We start from the raw sequence: 13,362 nt of genomic DNA, 5'->3' as shown, positions 1-13,362 counted from the left end.
TATCTGAACATTTTGAATCCTCCAGTCCTGAAGGTTAGGACTCTGATGGTTTTTCCTGACTGTAGGAATACACAGGTGACTTGGTTTGTTTTCTTGCAAGGCTGTTGTCATTTTCACCCCATCAATACATGTTGTTCTTTAGGGGATCAGAACCTGGTCTTGAGTAGATGTCCCCCTAACTGTTGCAGTGGTAATGTGACTTGCTTCTTCCCCGAAACTCGGAAAAAGCACCGTTTTCTAAATGCGCAGTTTATTCTCAAATACAAGGCTCTGCTTGGCCATGTACCTGCTTATCAGTCTCATCAAAGTGTCATCCCATCAGTCATCTGGGAACCTCTCAAGAAATGGGGTGCTTCATTTCCTAAGGTTATCGGGGGTTCAAGGAGCTCCTAAATAGAATTACGGGGCAGTGTGCAAATGGATGGACCTCCAACATTATCCCTGATAGCTCCCATCCTGTCTGGATAATAGGCCAGCTCTTCCCATTCATTTTCCTTTAAAAGTGATACTCAGCCGTTAGCTCATCACACTGGTGCAAGGAGAGTGAATGAGTTAACTTATCCCTATATCTGCTTCAAAATCAGCTTCAACCAAACGCAGTTCAACCAGATGAGGATTTCTCCTCTTTGGAAGATCCGTAGGGGAGTCACTTGGTCCTCGTTGACCTTCTTTATTTATGTTGCCTTGTACACCGCTCCCCACCTCCCATTTAACCCGTGGCCTCTTGCAGAAGTACCCATTGTCGTCATCTCGATTTGGGAGAGAGTGTTTGGATTGTATGATGTTGTGAAAAGATTTGTGTCAAGCATTCTTTGAGGAAGCAAAACTGAAATCTCAAAAATACAGGAAACGTGAAAGAAAGAGAAATTTTGCACGTAGGATTTAAGAGAGAAGCGAGAGCTGACGCTGAAGAGAGCTCTAACTGAGCGTTTCTCATGTTGAGCATCTTGGCCAGCTTCCTGGGAGACGAAGCAAGTGTTAGGTATTCCCCATCTCCCTCTGCGCCTCCCCTCCCCCTCAATACAAAAGATCATGAAAAATCAACACAGTTATGTCAGTGCTGCCTATTTCTTTAAAGAGCTTGCTTTCTCGTTCTGCTGTAGCAAGAACAAGTCCTCCTTGGAGACTTTTCTCTGGACATATTTTTCCTCCACCTTAAAAATCTGTCAGACTGCGGGAAAAGGCGGAAGAATTGTATAAAGGACACCCACAGAAGTTTGCCCAGAATCACCAGTTGCTAACATTTGCCAGTTTGCTTTACTTCTGTCATCTATTCATCCTACTTGCCTGTCTGTCCATGTGTCTATCCTTTTGTCATTTGTGAGTTTTTAAAAAAAAAAAATGTTTATTTGTTTATTTTGAGAGAGAGAGCATGAACATGAGCGGGGTAGGGGCAGAGAGAATCCCAAGCAGACTCCATGCTGTCAGTGCAGAACCTGATGCGGGGCTCAGACTCACAAACTGTGAGATCATGACCTGGGCTGAAATCAAGAGTTGGATGCTTAACCTACTGAGCCACCCAGGCGCCCCTTGCTGAGCCATTTGAAAGAAAGTTGTAGCCATCGTGCCCCTTCACAGCTAAATATTTAAAACATGTATCACCAATACGTACGGGTATTTTCCTATGCACTCAGAATGCCATTCTCACATCTAAGGAAATTCACATGAGCTCAGTGTCCCTTACACACTGTATTTATATTTTCTCTGTTGTCCCAAGCTGCTTACAGCTGCCTTCCCCCACCGGTCTGGGATGCAGTCAAGGTTTACACATTGCGTGTGGTCGTTAACACCTCTTTAGTCTCTTTGTAACAAGCCTTCCACCTTTCCTGGTTGGTTTGTTAAGTTTTTCACGGCCTCAGTTTTGTGTTGGAGGAATCCAGACCAGTGGCCATGGAGACTGTCCCACGTTCTGGATTTGTCCGGTTGTACAGAACGGCACATAGATGATATTCTCAACGCTTTATCCGGGAGGCACGTGACGTCAGGTTGTCCCATTGTTAGTGATGCTAATTTTGGTGACAGTTGTGACTCTTAATCCATTGTAAGATTGCATTTCCCCATTTGCAGTGAATGATTCATCTGTGGGTTGATGTGAACACCGTGGTCCCCATGTGAACCATGTGGTTGTGGCATTCAGTGGTCTTCTTTGCCTGACTCGGTCATTACAGTGCGGGTTATGGGATGGTCGCTTTTCTCATGCTGTCATTGTTTTCAATATGTATCGGGTAGCGTTGTAACATAAGAAAAACATCTTCCTGTTTCCCTTTTCTCTTCCTTTCAGCATCATTCGGAGACCCCTGTCGTATTTCTATTGGGTGTATAATCTGTTACCGTCATTTTTCTGTTTTTATGTTCAGATTTTCCCAAATTGGCCAGTTGGAGCTCCATCAAGCTGGCTGCTGTGTCCCTTTGCACTGAGTCCGTTAGTCTCTTAGCACGTCCTTGCTTTCTGGCACAGCCTTGAAGGTTCCCTGCTCCGGCTGTTCCTCCAGAGAGTCCTGGCTCTTATCACTAGTGAATGTTACCTGGAAACCAAGCCCTTGCCCTAGAGACTTTAACTGTAAGTAAGAATCTTCTTACTCGTCCTTGGCAGATACAGTACCAACGAAGGGGAGACCTGGAAAACGTTCATCTTCTCCGAGAGCCCAGTGTTTGTGTACGGGCTCCTCACAGAACCCGGCGAGAAGAGCACTGTCTTCACCATCTTTGGCTCCAACAAGGAGAATGTCCACAGCTGGCTGATCCTGCAGGTCAATGCCACGGGTGCCTTGGGTAAGCCACTGCCTCCTCGGCCCTCTTCATGGAGATATTTGTTGACTAGGGCATCGGCTTCGACACTCTGTACTCGAGAGAGTCTGTAGCCGTTGAAGGAGACGGACACGTATGCAGTAAGCGGTTGGGAAATACAGAGGTAGTTACTCAGACAGTTCTTAGTAGGAGCAGGTGTTATGTCTTGTATCCTCACTTCCTGTCTAGTCGCTGGCGCATAGTAGGTCTGCGTGTGTGTGCGTTGAACAGGTGAGTAAATGAAAAACATCCCTCCACATCAGCAGTTCTGCTTTGACAGACTCAGCGGGTGACTCCCGTGTGAATGGCGGTGTGGCCCATGATGCAGGGACCTCTCAGCCGTCTAGGATCTCATCTGCCGTCTGCTAGTGTAGGCACAGGATGTGTAAGTAAGCAGGGAGAAGTGTAATCCAGAGTCTTTCTTCCTCCCCCGTTCCCTCTGCAGCCCTACTCTTTCCTCCCCCTTCTGCCTCAGCCGACATCATTCCAACTATCTGGAACATCCCCTCTGCTACCCATTCCATTTCTCCTAGTCGGGATCCTTTTCACGTCTCAGGATCCAATGCACTTGGCCGCTAATATCCCAGCCAGAGGACCCCCCCACCCCCACCCCGCCTCTCGTCCGTGTCCAGAACATAAGCCCACCCCTCACGCCGTTAATTAAAACTTGTGTCTGTCACCCTGTTTATATCATTCCCCATCGACTAGATTACAAGGGTCTTAGAAAGAAGAACCTGTCTTGTGCATTCTGTATTTTCCGCCCACTCAACAGCCGGGGAGAGCCTTGCAGCCAGGGCTTAATAAGTAGTTGCTGATTTGAATGGCATTGAGTTGACGGCTGTTCATCAGTTTCAGGCAGCATGCAATCTGACACATCTATAAAAAAGACGCAGAGTACCAGTATAGACATAGGTATACTTTGGAATTCCCGTAGAAGCCACTCTGCTTAAATTCCAAGTGAGTACAGGTGGATGGAGTGACCGTCCAGGTTGTCTTACCATTTCTCAGCCCCTCCTTCCGTGAATCTTCCACGAACTTTCTTCCAAGCAGTGACAGCGGACTCTGTTGCTCTCGGGCCATTCCTTCCAGGTGTGCCCACCCTACCCCCCCTGAAAGCAGGCAGGAGACAACACCCCTGGGTGACACCATCTACCAACGATTCGGCGTAACTCCCTGGGGGATAGGCACCTCTGATACCCATTTCTAGAAGGCACTGCAGAATCTGCTAAAATATTTCAGAAGTTTAGAGAGTGCCAAAGGTGGCTTGCTTCTTCCCAGATTTCTCAGACGAACGTCTGTGTTTCAGGCGGTACCATTTTCATTTGCCTGGGTGCCTCCTGGCATCAGAGCAAGGTGATCAGAGGCTTGGGACAGTTCCCGACGTCTGTGTGCCCGCTGAGAAGCACCGGGATGAGCTGGACGTGGGTGGCTGGGCTGAGGGGCGGGGAGGACAGGAAGGCCCATGTGGGTGTCCCTCGGACGCTTCATGCCGCGTTTCCTTTTCCTCAGGGGTTCCCTGCACGGAGAATGACTACAAGCTGTGGTCACCGTCTGATGAGCGGGGCAACGAGTGTTTGCTGGGACACAAGACTGTGTTCAAACGGAGGACTCCCCACGCGACGTGCTTTAACGGAGAGGACTTTGACCGGCCCGTGGTCGTGTCCAACTGCTCCTGCACCCGAGAGGACTATGAATGGTGGGTTCTTCCTGGATGCCTGGGGACTGGGTTGTGTCTTACTCAGCAGTGCTACATACAGACTAGGGCATGGTCCGTTCCCCTGAGGGAAAGAAGGCAATCATAGGAAATATATATTTCCTTTTTTTTTTTAAATTTTTTTTTTTTGGGACGCCTGAATGGCTCAGTCAGTTGAGTGTCCAACTTTGGCTCAGGTCATGATCCTGCAGTTCGTGGGTTCAAGCCCCGCGTCTGGCTCTGTTCTGTGCTGACAGCTCAGAGCCTGGTGCCTGCTTCAGATTCTATGTCTCCCTCCCTCTCTGCCCCTCCCACTCACACTCTGTCGCTCTCTCTCAAAAATAAAGATTAAAAAAAATTTTTTTTTAATGTTTATTTATTTTTGAGAGAGAGAGAGAGAGAGAGAGACAGAGTGTGAGCAGGGGAGGGGCAGAGAGAGAGAGGGAGACACAGAATCCAAAGCAGGCTCCAGGCTCTGAGCTGTCAGCACAGAGCCCGATGCAGCGCTCGAACCGACGAATGGTGAGATCATGACCTGAGCCGACGTCGGACGCTTAACTGAATGAACCATCCAGGCGCCCCAGAAATAAAGATTTCTTAAGAATTTTTGATGTGCCAAGAATGGTGCTAGGCACTTTTTATATAGGTTATTCCATTTAATTCTTATAGCTACGAAATGTGGGAGAGGAGTTACATCCTAGGGAAGCTGCCATAGTTTATTTAGGAATGGATCACTCTGGGATTTATTTCTAGGAGGGCGGCTTCCAAAGGGAACACACTGAAGGTTCCTGTGTAAGAAACTCCTTTTCCTTAGAAGCCCTATCCTGTAGGGAGTGTGCTTCTTTTTTTTTTTTTTTTAATTTTTTTTTTAACATTTATTTATTTTTGAGACAGAGAGAGACAGAGCATGAACGGGGGAGGGGCAGAGAGAGAGGGAGACACAGAATCTGAAGCAGGCTCCAGGCTCTGAGCTGTCAGCACAGAGCCCGACACGGGGCTCGAACTCACAGACCGCGAGATCATGACCTGAGCTGAAGTCAGACGCCTAACCGACTGGGCCACCCACGTGCCCCTGGGAGTGTACTTCTTTATTTGCAGTGAGGGGATGTCAGTGCATATATATTTGTATATTCATCAGTCCTGGAGCAAAGTACCCAAGGCAGGGCTGAGAATGGTGACAGCAGAAGAAATGACAGGCCCACAGATAACTGTGGCCAGGGAGGGAAAGCCGCACGTACCTTGGAGGAGGAAGGGGTGCTTTTATTGTGATTGTTGGCAGGAAGGAGGAGACTGATTTGGGGCTTGGAAATCAGGAAGTTCCTGGAGGAGGCACTGTTAGAGATGAAAACGCCTGGATTTGTGGACGGGAGCATTCTGAGAAGATGTGGCAGCACTGGGGAGGCGGAGGGGTGGTGGGGAGGTCATTGGTGGTTTGGTTTGGAGGCCTTGTCGGTATCAAGTGGGGTCAGTGAGGGGAACTGAGGCTGGTAGGTAAGGGTAGAGACAGGGGTGTGGACCTTATTCTGTAAGCTGCAGAGGGTCTTTGAAGGCTTTTGAGGAGAGTCGCTGATCAGAGCAGAGCTTAGCTTTGGAAGATGATTCTAGCAGTAAAACACATAGGGTCTGGGAGCCCGTAGGCAGTCCCTGGTGCCTGTAATCCAGCATGAAATCACCCCAGGCTGGGCGGGGCTGTCAGTAGAGAGCATGGGTATCGAACTAAGCACGTCACTCACTTCTCAGCCACTGCCATTCTCAGAACAGCTAAAGTTTGCTTTAGGAAGCCACACTTATCTCGATGAAAGCCAGAAGCCTCTGATATGTTCTAGCCTGAGGTTGGAACAGGGACATGGGGTAAATGTCGTAGGCTTTGCGAGCCCTGCGGTCCATGATGGTGGCTTGGCGACTGCTTGTGGGAGCACAGAAGCAGCCGTAGGTGGATGGGCATGCCTGTGGTCCCAGAAAGCTCTGTTTACAAGAACAGCTAACCAGATCTGGCCAACTCCTGCCCTAGACCCATGCTTCTGAAACTCGAGCGTGCGTAGGAATCACCTGGGATCTTGTTAAAATGCCAGTTCTGACTCCAGTTCTGGGGCTCTGTAGCTGGTGCCCTGCTCTGGGTGATCTGAGCTCGCTAATCTGCCAGCCCATCCTTTGAACAGCCGGGTTTTAGACCGTACAGGACGCGCATTCTCTTTGAAAGCCGTGTGGTTCTGAGATAACGGCATAGAGCCTTGCAGTGTAAAACCACAGAGCTGTTTGACGTTCCCAGGGTTGTCCGTTCGGTGCCCCTTTGCTACCTTGTGTTCTCTCTTAGATGCCCCCAAATTGTAAATTCTAATCTGAGAGCTTTTGCTGGCCTGAGGTCCCCTGACTGTAGAGGCCCTAATCATGGAAAAGTTTGTAAGGCTCTCTCTCTTCTCTCTTTTATCCTCTCTAACTACTTCAAGACAGAAGGAAATAATAAACATGCAAGAAACCCTAACAACTCTCCTTTGTTTTGGGTTTTTTTCTTAAAGACCCCTGCTGTGCTTTTTCTCTAAAATCTGCTCCCTTTCTACCAAAACGACAACGACAACAGCCAACAGCCAGAGGCTGGTGTGCCTTCTTGGTAAACTGGCTTAGCTCCCACTGGTCTCCCACGCTTATCCCGGCTGACTCGTGGAAACCCACTAGGGGCTGAGGGTTCAGTTTGGACGGGGAAAACCACCTGTCTTGCCTCTCACAGAGTTGGGCTTTCGGCCAGATGAGATCGTGAGGGTGATGACCCATGAAAATGATAAAGGATGTATTGATTTCAAGGCCTCTGATCGCGTAGCTGCTAGAAAGGAGCTGGCTGGACTGTGTGGCTCCTGGAAACGTTTGGGGGCCTTGGACCGCGGCAGTGAGGACGGGATGGTCTGAGGGAGGACTGTAGGAGGGGAAAGGAGAATGAGTGAGCTTATAGTTTCCGTGCGTTAGTTCAGCTGCCAAGTGACAGCTACATGTGAAAGTCTGGTTGCTTCTGACGGTCCTTTCTGACCTCTCTGGGAAGCCCAGCCACTGGCCCATATGTTCCTTGATTTCAGAGTTAGTTTCTTTCAGAAGCTGGGCTTAACCCTCCCAACGTGTGTTCACGGCCTATTAGGCTGTGACCTACAGATTGCAGAAGCCTAAGAACAGGTGCTTTGCCATTGGAGGCAAGTAAATAATTAGGTAATGCTCCACCTAGCCCCCAAAAAGATCGTAAGCAGCCGTTCGGTAAAAATGACCTGATTTAATGAATGAGACGTGTTCCACACAGTAATAAAACTCTCCCTTCTGAAAAATTCCTACAAATTGCTAAATGTCGATTGTGGCATAAGGAACCCACAAACCACTCAGCCCCGTACCTGTTAACACTTCTCGTGGAGAAAGTGTTTAATAAGTAATTCATTGGTCTGAATAGAGTAAAGGAAGCCTTTCGAGTAGAGCATGTCAACGTGGAGAATCTCTTTGAATTCGAATTTCGGTTTTGGGCCGGGCTTTGGGACGTATATAGTGTAACTGCCTCCTCTTGGGGTTGTTCACTGCAGTAAAGGGCAGAGTCAGGACTAGACCTAGTGTCCCTGGTTCCTGCTCCAGCTCCTCCCACCCACCCCCCGCCCCCGAGCTGAGTATTTTGGCAGAGATGTGGCCCCCAAATTGTGGAAGGTCTCGTGGGCCAAAGTGTTGTGTCCTAAAGTACAGGATGAGACACCCACGGTGATTTTAGGTAGTGCATGGACATGATCTTAAATAACATTGAATCATTCATTTAAAAAAGGTGATTCTTTTAAATTTCCTTTCTAATGCTTGTCAGCATGTCAAGGAGAAAGTATCACTGAGTGCTGGTAACTCTTTAACATTTGCTGGTCCCTCTTAACAAAGAGAGGGCAGACCCAGGGCCTTTGGGTGGGGAGCTAGATCCAGCTAAAAAAAGGAAATATTATTTTGTTTCTGGTGTAATGATTTGTATTGCCTTTGTCTGTTTTTGGCATATGATCGCGGTTAGCCAGTCCTGGTTCTGATACAAAGTTTCTATTGAAAGTGTGTTAGCATAAAAAAGGGAGTGTTCTTCAAAGGGACATGTTTAGTAACTTACAGTAAGTTGGTAGGCGGTATGGGACAAGTCACAAGAGTTCGTATTGACATGCCCCAAGTACACAAACCATTGGCCCTAACAAACCCCGATTGCCTTTGCAGTGACTTTGGCTTCAAGATGAGTGAAGATCTGGCATTAGAGGTCTGTGTTCCGGATCCTGAGTTTTCTGGGAAGTCATACTCCCCTCCTGTGCCTTGTCCTGTGGGTTCTACATACAGGAGAACAAGAGGGTACGTACCCCAACGTGCTGGGGACATGTCTGCACTGGGTTTGAGAGAGCAGAGAAAGCCACCTGGGCTCCTTTCATACTCCCACTGCTTGGATTCCTAGCGGGTCTCAGGTAGCTTGGGCAATATTTAGAATTAGGATGTTTACAAACGCTTCTACCCTCTGTGAGAAAAAAATGCAAACCCGTAAGCTTCTCTGTAGCTCTAGCTATATGTTAAGTCATAAACTTCAGCAAGGACACATCGTCATAGGACTTCGTGGAAGGGATACATGTACCCTTGCCCGGGACAGTCTTCCCTGTTATCTGGGCTTCCCGGTGTAATTATAAGCAGAACCAATTGAGAATGATGAAACATCCTTCTTGTCCTATAGGGAAATGAAGAGATGGATGTGGATAGGAAATAGGTTTCCAGGTATGAAGACTTAATGGCTATTCTTGGATGTGTCTGACCTCTTGCTCTTGGGGCGGGGGGGGTGACAGCTATCGGAAGATTTCTGGGGACACTTGTAGTGGAGGAGACGTTGAAACACGGCTGGAAGGAGAACTGGTCCCGTGTCCCTTGGCAGGTAAGAGGTGGTTTCTTGCCTTTGAGTTCTTGAGACGTCACTGTAGTGTCCTTATGATCTCACACTGGTCCAGTCTTGTGGCCCTTCTAACTCAGTGGTAGAAAAACATAGAAATTACAAGCATCACAGACCTCCCCTTTTCCTCTAACCTTGGTATCCAAACCAAATTTATTTATAGCCTTATGCTTGCATAGGAATAGAGAGTAGTTTTTTGAGGGAAATCCCTTTTGCTCATTGAAAAATGTTTATTCGGCGTCTCTTGTGTCCTAGGCATGGCGAGGGTCTTGTGTGTGTTCCTTGGTCTGTTTGTCAGAGTTGGAACATAAAGAAACTATGGCTCTTTGGGAAGTAGCGAAGCGGTCTATCTTAATTTTTATGATAATAATTATAACGAATACTTGAATGGAGCTTCACACATTTAATGTACTTTTCCTTGTGTTGCCATTTTAACCCTTATCACCACCCAATGAAGCAGACACTATCATGAGCTCCGCTTTTTTTTTTTTTTTTTTTTTAACGAAGAAGCATGTTCAGAGGAGAGGATGAATCGACCTGTTTGAGGTCACGCATCTGGTAAGGGACAATGTTCAAATTCAGACTCTTAAGCCCCATGCCCTTCCTTGGACATCGCCCCAGTGGCAGATGAGTGTCATTCGCATTATTTTAGGTGACCATTATGCATGCTCATTGGGAAAGCATTCTTTGGAGCGAGTGTTCGCGCTGTAAGGGGACAGTGTGGTCCAAACGTGCGTTAAGTTGACTGAGCGGTGATGGCACAGGTATTTGCAACCCAGGCAGGAAACGATGATCCCCTTGCAAAGAGTTCACCTCCCGGCCTCTTTTTTCTTCCCTCCTATTTCCAGTTCTTGTTCTTGCAGAACTTCCTTACTCCCTGTGAGCCCTTCCTCCTGCTCTTACCTCTCGGTGAAGGTGGATGGTTGGGGCTGCTTGGACCCGTGGTGGTGGTGGTGGTGGTGGTGGTGGTGGGGTCTGATGGAACAGCCATCGGCACCCCGCTGAATCACGAGAAGCGCATGGCCCTCCGCAGACGGGGCAGAGCGCCCCCCTCCATTGCTCACCGCTTGCCAGCGTTTGCCCCGGTGTTTTTCATGCTAAGCTCATTAGTCCCTTAATTTAATCTTCCATCATTACCAGAGTCATTAACATCCCTCGCTGTGGAGACTTCAAAAGAACACGGCTTCAGCAGATTCCTGCAAATGAGCAGATAATATTCAAATATGCTCCTCACGAGAGCTGTTACTGATGAGGGTTTGGGTTAGTAGGGTTGGAGTGGTTGCTCTCAAGGGCTGGAGTGCATACTTTCATAATAAACGTTTCTGAAGATACTTCTGTGAGGGACAAAACAGTGTGTGGAAAACCATCTGAACTGGTAAGAGAGCTGTTTTCTTTGCTGAGAGGAGAAAATAGAACAGGGACCAAAGTAGAAAAAAAGCACATTTGTAGTGTAGACCACCTCCCAAATGTAAAAAAAAGAAAAGAAAAAGAAAAAGAAAAAAGACGCATGGCACAGAAGGCAGGGGCGTACCAGGAAAGGAAAGGATGGTCTCCTAGGGCTGATGGGAACCACAGCATCTTTGTAAAGATTGAGGTAATCTGGGCATCTGGGCATCATTTTTTTTTTAATGTTTATTTTTGAGAGAAAAAGAGACAGAGCATGAACGGGGAAGGGGCAGAGAGAGAAGGAGACAGAATCTGATAGAGGCTCCAGGCTCTGAGCTGTCAGCACAGAGCCCCACGTGGGGGCTTGAACCCACAAGCCATTAGATCATGACCCGAGCTGAGGTCGGACACTCAACTGACTGAGCCACCCAGGCACCCCTGGGCACCCTTTTTAAAAATGAAGTCGTCTTCCTTCCTTTATGATGACTGTAATAACACAGATGTCTAGGCTCTTCCTAGGCTGGGATTGGTCAAGAATTCTGTTCCTTTCCTAAGCACTGAACACCAGAAATGGGAAATGTTCCTCTGTCCCTAATCCTAAGGCAAGTCTTTCTGGACTCAGGCTCTGCTATAAGGGCATCAGGTGGTTAGAAGGAAAACCAGAGCCCCAGCATGGGGTTTGCAGATGTTGGAGATGCGGGGTGGAAAGCTTGCTGCTGTGAACGTGTCCTCCACGACCTCCTGTGGCAGCTGCGACGAGAGTCCTTGACTTCCCTGTCACGTACGGGCTTGGCAGTTTTCGTCTAAACGTCCCCCTTCACTGGGAATTACAGTGGGAAGCTTTCTTTGAGAACCAGAAGAAGAGATTAGTTACCCCGTGGTGGCGGCTTAGATATTTTTGAAGTAAAATGAGACCAAAGGAAAAGTAGGCAAACTTAACCTTTATTAAAAATTGTATGTAGGGGCACCTGGGTGTTAAGTGTCCAACTGTTGATTTTGGCTCAGGTCACGATCTCATGGTTCATGAGACCAAGCCCCACGCTGGGCTCTGTGCTGACAGTGTGGAGCGGCTTGGGATGCTCTCTCGCCCTCTCTCTCTGCCTCACCTGCTTGTGTGCTGTCTCTCGAAATAAATAATCTTTAAAACAAAATTGTAGGTAGATTTTTTGGGGGGATGCATTATCTATCTTCTAGCTGGGAAGCAGGCAGCTAGTCCACGTGAACTCACTGAATGAAGGGAATCAGAGAGAGCGAAAAACGGTCACCCTGCAGGCCTGCGGCAGAGAGATTCAGGTCTTGGTCCCACACACAGCATACTGTCCAAATGGACACGTTAGACGTGGACGGGGCTGTGCTGCTCGTGTCCATCGCTGTGGAAAAATCTGAATATTTTCTAGGCCGTTCCCTAAGTAGAAGAAGAGAGAATACCAGCTCCTCCAGTGACTGGTTGTCTGACATTAAGTAAGTTGTCTCAAACACTCTGGGCCTCTATTTCTGTGTCTTCAAAAAACGACCACGTGAGCATCTCCATTGTAAGAGGCAGCATTGTATAGTGGGTAAAATGTAGGTCCTGGAGCCAGACTGCTCAAGTTCAAGCCATGGCTCTTCTTCCGAGTTGGGTGACCTTGAGTGCATTAACCTCTCTGCTGTCGGTTTTCTCACGTATAAAATCGAGCTAACAGTCATGCTTCCATCAGGCGGTTGTTACGCCCACGAAACAAACGCCGGAAGGTGGTATATACACTGTGTAAGTATTTGTTAAGTAGAGATAGAATCTTCGGGAATGATCGCGTGGTGAGACGTTTCGTTAAGTATTCGAGAACAAATGTAGTCTTACTGTTTTGGAAACACACTAGGTTGATATAATTGCCCCTGTGTCATTGTGAATAACGTTGGATGGGTGAGCAAACAGATTAGCTACGAGTCTCCGTGACGAGGGGTCTCCAGTCAGCATGATTACGGTGCCGTGTGATACAGTCCTGTGACGAGGGAGAGCATGCTGCGTGGGGTCGTCATGTTCTCATGTGTAACTTGAAAGACTTCTAGGTCGAGCTCAGAAGCGTGGATGTTGGAGCATGCCTACTGGGGCACCCAGATAAAAAAGAGCAAATGTAACGAGGGACATGGTCTGCAGACAAGACAACGGATTTATAGGGGTTGAAGTAGCTTGTCCCAAGTGGAAAGGCGATTCTGCTTCCCACATCTCGATTCCCGTGCTTTGCCACGCCACGGGCCTGTGGCTCTGAGGCTTAGGCATGAGAAGAGAACAGGCGAGGCATGCCAAGACCTCCTCAGCACCCCCCAGGCCCACCCTCTCTGTTGCTTTGTGTGTCTGTGCAGAGGAGAATGAGTTCATCCTGTACGCCATGCGGAAGTCCATCCACCGCTATGACCTGGCCTCAGGAGCCACGGAGCAGCTGCCTCTCACTGGCTTGCGGGCCGCAGTGGCCCTGGACTTTGACTATGAGCAGAACTGCTTGTATTGGTCTGACCTGGCCTTGGACATCATCCAGGTGCGTCAACCCTTCGGTCTGCTCGAGGGGGCTACGCCTCGTGATCGCCCAGTCCCGATAAGCCTCTTTCCAAA

The 13,362-nt window shown here is 48.3% G+C and overlaps 1 protein-coding gene across 3 annotated transcripts in view; it reads left to right on the top strand.

Moving 5' to 3' along the window:
• SORL1 (sortilin related receptor 1) overlaps positions 1–13,362 on the top strand; it is a 171,382-nt gene that overhangs the window by 84,225 nt on the left and 73,795 nt on the right. For all 3 annotated transcript variants that reach the window (XM_027036764.2, XM_027036763.2, XM_027036762.2), the window contains exons 13-17: positions 2,594–2,772; positions 4,297–4,483; positions 8,681–8,809; positions 9,289–9,374; positions 13,116–13,288. In XM_027036764.2, the coding sequence (XP_026892565.1) occupies positions 2,594–2,772; positions 4,297–4,483; positions 8,681–8,809; positions 9,289–9,374; positions 13,116–13,288 (754 nt within the window). The remainder of the gene's footprint in view (positions 1–2,593; positions 2,773–4,296; positions 4,484–8,680; positions 8,810–9,288; positions 9,375–13,115; positions 13,289–13,362) is intronic.

Source organism: Acinonyx jubatus, chromosome D1 (assembly GCF_027475565.1).
Source record: "Acinonyx jubatus isolate Ajub_Pintada_27869175 chromosome D1, VMU_Ajub_asm_v1.0, whole genome shotgun sequence".
Taxonomy (NCBI): domain Eukaryota; kingdom Metazoa; phylum Chordata; class Mammalia; order Carnivora; family Felidae; genus Acinonyx; species Acinonyx jubatus.
Note: the sequence above shows the minus strand (reverse complement) of the source record. Positions and strands in the feature narration are given on the sequence as shown.